The 8,386-nt window shown below is 35.6% G+C and overlaps 2 protein-coding genes across 2 annotated transcripts; one reads left to right on the top strand and one right to left on the bottom strand.

The window, feature by feature from the left end:
- Positions 1-1,719: 1,719 nt before the first annotated feature.
- LOC139874428 (uncharacterized) lies at positions 1,720-3,108 on the bottom strand. Its single transcript, XM_071861862.1, has 3 exons — positions 3,088-3,108; positions 2,491-2,811; positions 1,720-2,388 (listed from the first exon to the last, which is right to left on the bottom strand). Exons 1-3 carry the CDS (start codon positions 3,106-3,108, stop codon positions 1,720-1,722), a joined length of 1,011 nt encoding a protein of 336 aa, XP_071717963.1.
- A 775-nt stretch (positions 3,109-3,883) lies between these two features.
- LOC139874429 (uncharacterized) lies at positions 3,884-4,918 on the top strand. Its single transcript, XM_071861864.1, has one exon. The coding sequence runs from the start codon at positions 3,884-3,886 to the stop codon at positions 4,916-4,918; it is 1,035 nt and encodes a 344-aa protein (XP_071717965.1).
- The last annotated feature ends 3,468 nt before the right edge of the window (positions 4,919-8,386 follow it).

Genomic DNA, 8,386 nt, shown 5'->3' on the forward strand with positions numbered 1-8,386 from the left:
TAGGGGTGCGAATTAACTTACGAGATAACCAAAACAAGATAGCTCATTCTAATTATTGGTATGCCAATAGTTGTTTCCCAAAACAAAAAAAAAAAAAAAAACAAAAAAAAAAAAAAAAAACAACGACACATAGTAAGTTGGTAACACATTATGCAAAGCCAAAACAACTCATACAGTACCTTCATCATGTCAATAATAATATGTATCAATTCTACGGAACTAAACAAGTACTGAGTAACTAAACATTATTTGCTGCATGATCCAAAACTCAAACAACTGAGTAAATTTCAAGTTTTGTGAACTTCAAATATATCTTTCAGTGTGTGCAGCAGCAGCAGCATCACCATCACCATCACCACCACCATCACCATCACCATTGATCATATACATACACATGTATATGTATATTTTTAGTGCGAAAAGCTACTTAAAGGCAAAAGACACAAGATATTAAACCGCGGTAAGTATAAATGTACGCGGTGGGACTGCGCGGAATATTAAAGAGTGCGTAGGCTTCTCGCAATACTTGTGCGGAATGCCTAAGTGCGCGTGCATCTTACTTCCGCACAGGTCTCAAACCTATAAATAGGGAGCTTGGCCTCTCATTTGAGGTTGTGGATTCTGGAAGGATTGCCATAGCCATATTGATCTCTCTTGTGAATTCGCCCGAGACTTGTTCTTTATTGGCTAAGGTAATTTATGAAGACCGGGACATGGTTGTTGATCATTTAGCACTTAACGAAATATGACAATAAGGTCCCAAAATCCTAATCGACATCTATTGTACCCCCTCATTGCACTCTATCCTTGATTAACCTTTATTGGATAATCTAGGATCGATCAATTGGCGCCATCCGTGGGACACGAATAGAATTGAAATGAGAAATTCACGTTCGTTTTAATCGAGCTATTAAACTCATTTCTTAATTCTAATCGTGTTATTTTCTTTGTTACATTGCAGGAAAACATAATCTTATTGACAAAAGCTATAGGCTAAACGAAATGAAGAAGCAACAAAAGCTTTTAGCCACAAAAAATATTGTGAAGATGACAAATATGAATTTGAAGGTGCATAAAATGCACAAATCTTTTTCGTCCAAAAATTCAACTGAAGAAAGGGCCTAAAAAGCGAAAAGCAGCAGAAATGCTTGAAAAATGGCAACTTGCGCCCATAACTTTCCCATTTGAGCAAAACTGCGATATGTCCGATAAGTCGTTAGTCATATCGTGTAAGCTCGCGAATACGGGAATAACAATTATGAAAATACATGTCGACATTGGCAGCAGCATAGACTTGATATATGAACAATGCTTTCGCAAATTGCCAAAATGCATTAAAACAGAACTAAAGGCAACCGCGATCGTGGTTTAAAAAAACGTACGCCTCGTACGCCTTAAGGCGCGCCTCAGTTCGAAATTGCAATTGACCGTTTCCTCAATGCTGAATAAAATCGTACGCCTCACTAGTTGTATAAAAAGCGTACGCCCCTTAAAAAAATAGCGGGAAAATTGGTGGCGGCTAAATTATGGCCGCTAAAAACTATGGCGGCTTATTAAAGTTTTATTAAAGTGCTCTTGGCCTCCAGAACTCATCGATTGGCCTCCAGAAGAAAAGATGAAGAAAGAAAGTAAAAAAAGAGAAGAGAAGAAGGAAACAATCTAACATTTTGGTGGCTGGAGAAGATGAAGAAGCACGTTGATTTTAGGGTTTTGGTTCTTTTAGATCTGATCTTCAAGATATGAAACTTGATGAAGAAACACATGTTCTTTTAGATCTGATCTGATCTGGAAGATGAAGAAGCACGTTGATATTATCAAATGACAATAATCAAATGACAAAAACAGTCCAAGATGTATGATATGTTTCAATTCGGGATCATAAGCTACAAGCTCCGGTCTATATTCGCACCCTCTTACACCTCCTTGTAAATATACATCACGCTTTTCGATCTTTTCGATTATAAGTTGTTCATTATCCCTGAATCCCACTACTTTCCACATCTCTGGTAACGTAATGGTGAAGAGTTTGGTAAGCAATTTTGAAACATGGTCCATTATCCACACCTCGTGAACTTCTTCTTCCAAGCCTTTACATCTTTCACTTTGAACCACACCAAGAGAACCTCCTAGCTTAAATAAGTGGATACAATAATAGCAACTGTTAGTCAACTTATCAGGAACCAGTATTTTTGTGAATTCTTCACTTGCCAGATCAAACGATACGATACTATTATTAAAAGGACTATCTACATAAGCACACCGGTAAATAAACCCATTTAAAACAACTACAGGAGTATCATACCCCATATGGATATCAAACCATTCACTAGGAAGTTTGGTTAACGGACTTCTCCATACCCCTGCACTTAACGTATACACCTCAACTCGCTAAACAGTATGTTGGTTATGGTCATTATCATAAGGAACATCAAACTTATTTATTCTTACAATTTTAGGGTCAAGGGAGTTAGGACAAACACCAAAACAAACAAAACTACTTCCATTATAAGGCACATCAATTGATACTGATTTTCTTATCGAAGGATTCCACATAACATAACGATTAAAACTATCACCATCACCTAAATACCAACTAGTAAAGCAAAGAAAACCATGTGAGTTACCGACAATTTCTTTATAAACTTCTTTATTTAGAAGTCGGTTAACAGACTTAGGATACGTCAAGGAAATCCTGTGTTGGAGGACATCATCATCATCATCATCAATTATCCAACAATACTCGCCTCTTTCACGTTCATCATCCACATAGCCTCTGTACACCCTTAATAGAAAACGTGGTCGTTGCGCCTGCTGTACAAGGTGATCGGAATTAAATTCAGAGCTATCAATCAAAGACTTCCATTCTTTTGATACTTATCGAAATCGAATTAATGATTTAGCAGGAAGACGAGAAAGAATTTTGATTTGTAGAACTAAAGGTATGTAATTCGCCATGGTTAAAATTTTATGTTTTGCAGGTCAGGGTACGTAATTGCGTACCTATCTATCGATGATATTTGTACAGCAAGTTTTACTGAAAATATATATGGAAAATCGTTCCTTTAGATAATTGAATATTTCTATTACAATCTCCTTAAAATCCGTCATTTTATTAGGAAACAAATAGGTTATTTTTATTTTATGTTTCTTTGAAGTCGTTTTAATTAAAATAACAATAATAAGTAATAGCAGAAAATTTTAACATAATAATAATTAATAAATAATAATATAAAAAATTATATAAAGCTTTCAAGTTAATTTAATGTATTATTATAAATAAAGAATAATACTGTATTAAAATTGTTACGTATTTTCTTTCCATTTTAATTTTAATTGCTCTTATAAAATAATATACTATTTAATTTGATGTTTTATCTAATCTTGTTGAAATATGTTATTGAATAAAAAAAACTTGTTCCCCAAGTTTTTTCTATGTATGGATGAAATATTATTTAAAGGGAAAAATTGCTTTGTTAATACAGTTTACTAACAACTTATATAAAATATAAAATATAAGTTATTTGTTGTTTCAAATTAAATATCCATATTTAGTTGTAAAATATGTTGTAAAGTATATTGTTATGTAACATGAACATATTTTTTAGCAATATGTTAAGAGTTATTGACAGAGTTCAATATGAAAAAATCACTTTGAAAAAAGCAACTCTCCAAAATATTACAAAAAAATATTTCAATGTTTGTAAAGCTAAATCTATCTCTTTTGAAGGACGTCTCACGTTAATTAAAGCGGTGTTAACTAGTCTCCCACTTTACTATTTTTCACTTTTCAAAGCACCGGCTAATGTAATTAAAGAACTTGAAAGGTATCGTCGTGATTTTTTTTGGGGGGGGGGGGGGGGGGGGATCACAAGATGAGAAAAAAATGGCATGGGTTAAATGGAAACAAATACTTTTACCTTACGAATTTGGTGGTTTAAATGTTTGCTCCTTAAAAATTAAAAATCTTGCACTCCTAACCAAATGGTGGTGGAGATTCCTCTCGGGTGAAAATGTTTTTTGGGTTCGCATTATCAAAAGTATTTATGGAATTGGCGGGGGTTTGGGATGTTGTACCTCGTTACCCGGGATCAATTTGAAAAATTTCTCGGGTCGCCCTTGGTATAATATTATTAAAATTGAAGACACCCTAACTAAGTTAGGGTGTAATCTTTCTAACGCTTTTGTCAAAGATGTAGGAATTGGTGCGGATACGAGATTTTGGATTGGTAAGTGGATGGGCGACGTACCGCTCAAAGACGCATACCCGAGACTTTTCAAACTCGAGGCTACACCAGATGCTTACATTGCCGACCGTTTTGATGTAACGGTTAATCCGTTGATTTTCAAATGGAATTGGTTCATGACCCCGAGATGGCGTACTGAGGATGAACTTTTTGCTCTTATCAAATCCATCAGAGCACATCCTTTTTCACATTCTCCTGCTATCCAGTCTCATCCATCTGCTGGCCCGTGGTCCTGGAAACATGACCTGTCGGGTCTGTTTTCCACTAGCTCGTTGGTTCGGTTACTTAGCTCTCTAGCCGCTGAAAAAGTTCTTTCTTCTCCTCCCCAACCTACGGACCTTAACCCACTCATCCCGCAAAAGATTGGTATCTTCATTTGGAGGGCGAAACAAAACAAATTGCCCGTTAGAGTCGCGCTAGATAAAAAAGGTATTGATCTCCACTCATTGAGATGTCCGGTTTGTGATGATGATATTGAAACTCTACATCACACGCTCCTAACTTGTAGTTTTGCCAAAGACATTTGGGAAAGAATCCAAAAGTGGTGGAATTTCAATCATCTACCTATCTCAAGTATTTCCGACATTGCACAAAGTCCAAATCCGTTTTTAAACACCAACCATGGGGTATCCATATGGCAAGCCGCTGTTTGGGTCACGTCCTATCATATTTAGACTCATAGAAATGCCCGTACATTTGGAGGTAATTGCCTTAGCCCCTCAAAGACCGTGGCAGAAATTCAAAGCAAATGTTTTGAGTGGATAAACGCCCGTTGGAAAAAAGGATCGTTAAATTGGTTAACGTGGATCACGAACCCTAAAAGTTTTGATGCATCACTCGCAAAAGTAGGTGTTGGTTAAGGTAGGTTTTTTATGCCGGATCCTGCTGAATTATTACCTAGAGGGGTCTAAGTGGTTTAAGCTCGATTGCTTTGTCGCTGCATTAGATCAGCACTGTATTTCGGGTCCTATTCCGGCTTGTTTTTATACAAGTTGATCCCTCTTAGTAGTAACCGACGGGTGAAGGCTTTTTCCTATCAACAATTAACCATACACACTGTTTATATTTGTTGGGGTGCAAACCTATCCCACATAAGAGGGAGACAAAAACAAATGTATGTATATAAGTCTAAGGGGAAGTCTCTCTAATACCAATTGGTTTTAGAAAATGATGGACTCTTGGGCTTATATTGCAGGACATTGTGTTTGGGCTATGCGATCTTACAATATTCTCGTGATTCTTTCTAATTTTTTAAGCTTTATTTTCGTGTTTAGTTGTTAGCTCTATGATTGTAGCATAAATTGTATATTGGCCTAAGGCCCTCCTGGTTGTATCTCTTCTTTTTGATAATATAATTTTGTTGGCTTTTCAAAAAAAATAATAACTAATGTATAAATTATGTTATATTATATCACTTGTTGTAGAACATATAAATTAGTTATTTTTCATTTTTGTGGTGTATGTTACAAATAATAATATTAATTAATACGGAGTAAGTCTTTTATTTTTCAATTAAAAATTTTACAAATAAAGACTCACATAACATATTATTAAGTATTCTTAAATTGACGTACATTGTGAGCTTAAAACCTAATACCATGTATATACCTTAGAAACTTTCATTGTTTTGCACTTCCGTCTGGATTATATGACAATGTCATAAACACCGTCTCGTCACGATCCTCACCAAGACTACCAAAAAGTGTATTTGTGTCGGTGAATCATGATATTACCATAGGCAGACTTCGGTTTTAAATACGTCTTTTAGTCTTATTGTTGACATGTTGCAGTAGTAACAATCAAAGATTTCAGTATTGATGTCATGATAGTGAGTGCCTTAATTGAGCTCGAGCCATACTCAGCTCGTGTATATATATAATATGGAGTACCATCTTTATTCAACCAATCAAATCTAGATTTCTAATAGCTACCTATAAATTATTCGATATGAAGCTTTTTCATCTCGCTAACCTACTATAGTATTATAAATATTAATATTAAATAAACTAAAAATAGGGATCGGCTGGGTCGTTTTATTTTCATAATTCATTTTTCAACCCTAACAAAAATTTTATTAATCCTAACAAAATTAACACAGAGTTCTAACGGTGTAGTTAACGGAGATCCAAATAACAATGTGATAATAAGCACTTATATATTTTTAATGTTCTATTCAACTGTCGTGCAACACACGAGCTCATATATAACTAATAGACACTAAACTATTTTTGATGTTTTAAGATTAAAATCCCATTTATTAAGTAAAAAACGTGACCACTGGTATTTTTTTCTCCCATTATTATATGTATATACTATGTATACAATACATGTTTACTGTTCATAGGATGTATTCTATCATTTTCTAATGATTTTCGTGATTAGAAATATATTTAAATTTAACTTTAAATATAAGTGTAATCAAGCTCAAGTGGTACAGTTGCTCCACTTTGTTCTATGAGTTTTGGCTTCAATCAATTCTCCCTTTTTAAATGAAAGTTTTGTAATGTAGTTGCGACATATTAGCAACAAGCCAACAAGAGGAATGGTTGTTATAACCTTCAAACATTACATCTTCACGTACCCAATTATTTTAGAACTGTTTTCTTAATAAAAATAAAGTTATGTCAATAGAGGTTTGTCTGTATTATGTCAGTTGATCAAAACATGTATATTATCCTAATATACAATTTTTTTAAAATGTCCCTTGCCTGTTAGGAAGAGGGGATCGTCTGGACGTTGGGAGATATAAATTTGAGAGAAAAACAACTCTATTACTCACAAGAATAGATTTACAGAGTATTACAAAACTCTTACAAAAAAAACTCTCAAACTCACACACACTCTCTAGGTTGTGATTACACTTCTCTGAGTGATTTAGGATGATTTACAACTGAGGTTTGCACCTCTATTTATAGTAAAAATTCTATGGCGGTGGAATGGTGTGAACGGAGAAGGTTGGCGGCCGTCATCGTCATCAACTTTGCTACCTCCATATGAGTTGTCAAGGTTGCCTACTTTGAATATCTAGAAGGTGGGCTTCTAGATTGTAGGCTGGAAATCTTCAATTCTCCCCCTCCAGCCGAATCCACAAACATTCCAGTTATGTCTCTGCATAACTCCAACTTCTCTCGAGTCACCACCTTTGTTAACATATCCGCATGATTCTCCTTTGTATGGATCTTCACTAGTCTCAACAGTTGTCGATCAATTACCTCGCGTATCCAATGATAGCGAATATCAATATGTTTTGTACGAGAATGGTACATGGAGTTCTTGCTCAAATCTATAGCACTTTGACTGTCACAATATACCTTGTACTCCTTTTGCTTGATTCCAAATTCTTGAAGATAACGCTTTAACCACAACATTTCTTTTCCAGATTCTGCGGCAGCAATATACTCTGCTTCAGTTGTGGATAATGCAACACACCTCTGTAGTCTTGACTGCCATGAAACAGCTCCCCCTGCAAAAGTGTAAATGAATCCTGAAGTAGATTTCCTACTATCAGGATCTCCGACCATATCCGCATCTGTATAGCCTTCCAAGATTGGATCAGCTCCCCCGTAACAAAGACATAGATTCTTTGTACCTTTAAGATATCTGAGAATCCATTTTACTGCATTCCAATGCTCTTTCCCGGGGTTAGAGAGAAAACGACTCACTGTTCCTACTGCATGAGCAATATCGGGCCTTGTACACACCATCGCATACATCAAACTTCCAACTGCTGATGAATATGGTACTGAAGACATCTCCCCGATCTCTTCCTTGGATGAGGGACAAGAACTCTTGCTTAACTTGAAATGGTTAGCTAATGGAATGCTAACAGGTTTGGCATTGTTCATATTGAAACGTGAAAGCACTCGTTCAATATACTTCTCCTGAGATAGCCATAACCTTTTATTCTTCCTGTCTCGGGTTATCTGCATTCCCAAAATTTGTTGAGCCTGTCCTAAGTCTTTCATGTCAAAAGACTTAGAGAGTTCCTTCTTCAGCTGGTTGATCTTCGTTGCATCTTTCCCTACGATCAAAATATCGTCTACATATAGTAGAAGAGCAACGAAATTTCCTTCAAAAAACTTCTGAATGTAGACACACTCATCTGCTGCAGTTTTCTTGTACCCTTGACTCACCATGCATGA

Source organism: Rutidosis leptorrhynchoides, chromosome 11 (assembly GCF_046630445.1).
Source record: "Rutidosis leptorrhynchoides isolate AG116_Rl617_1_P2 chromosome 11, CSIRO_AGI_Rlap_v1, whole genome shotgun sequence".
NCBI lineage: Eukaryota > Viridiplantae > Streptophyta > Magnoliopsida > Asterales > Asteraceae > Rutidosis > Rutidosis leptorrhynchoides.

Bases quoted from the DNA above. Each gene is read 5' to 3' on its own strand.
- LOC139874429 (XM_071861864.1), top strand. From the start codon at position 3,884: ATGGCATGGGTTAAATGGAAACAAATACTTTTACCTTACGAATTTGGT.
- LOC139874428 (XM_071861862.1), bottom strand. From the start codon at position 3,108: ATGACGGATTTTAAGGAGATT. The intron at 2,812-3,087 runs GTAATAGAAATA...CACCTTGTACAG, and splicing joins TGACGGATTTTAAGGAGATT to CAGGCGCAACGACCACGTTT. The intron at 2,389-2,490 runs GTTTGTTTTGGT...CATACTGTTTAG, and splicing joins CTTATAATGGAAGTAGTTTT to CGAGTTGAGGTGTATACGTT.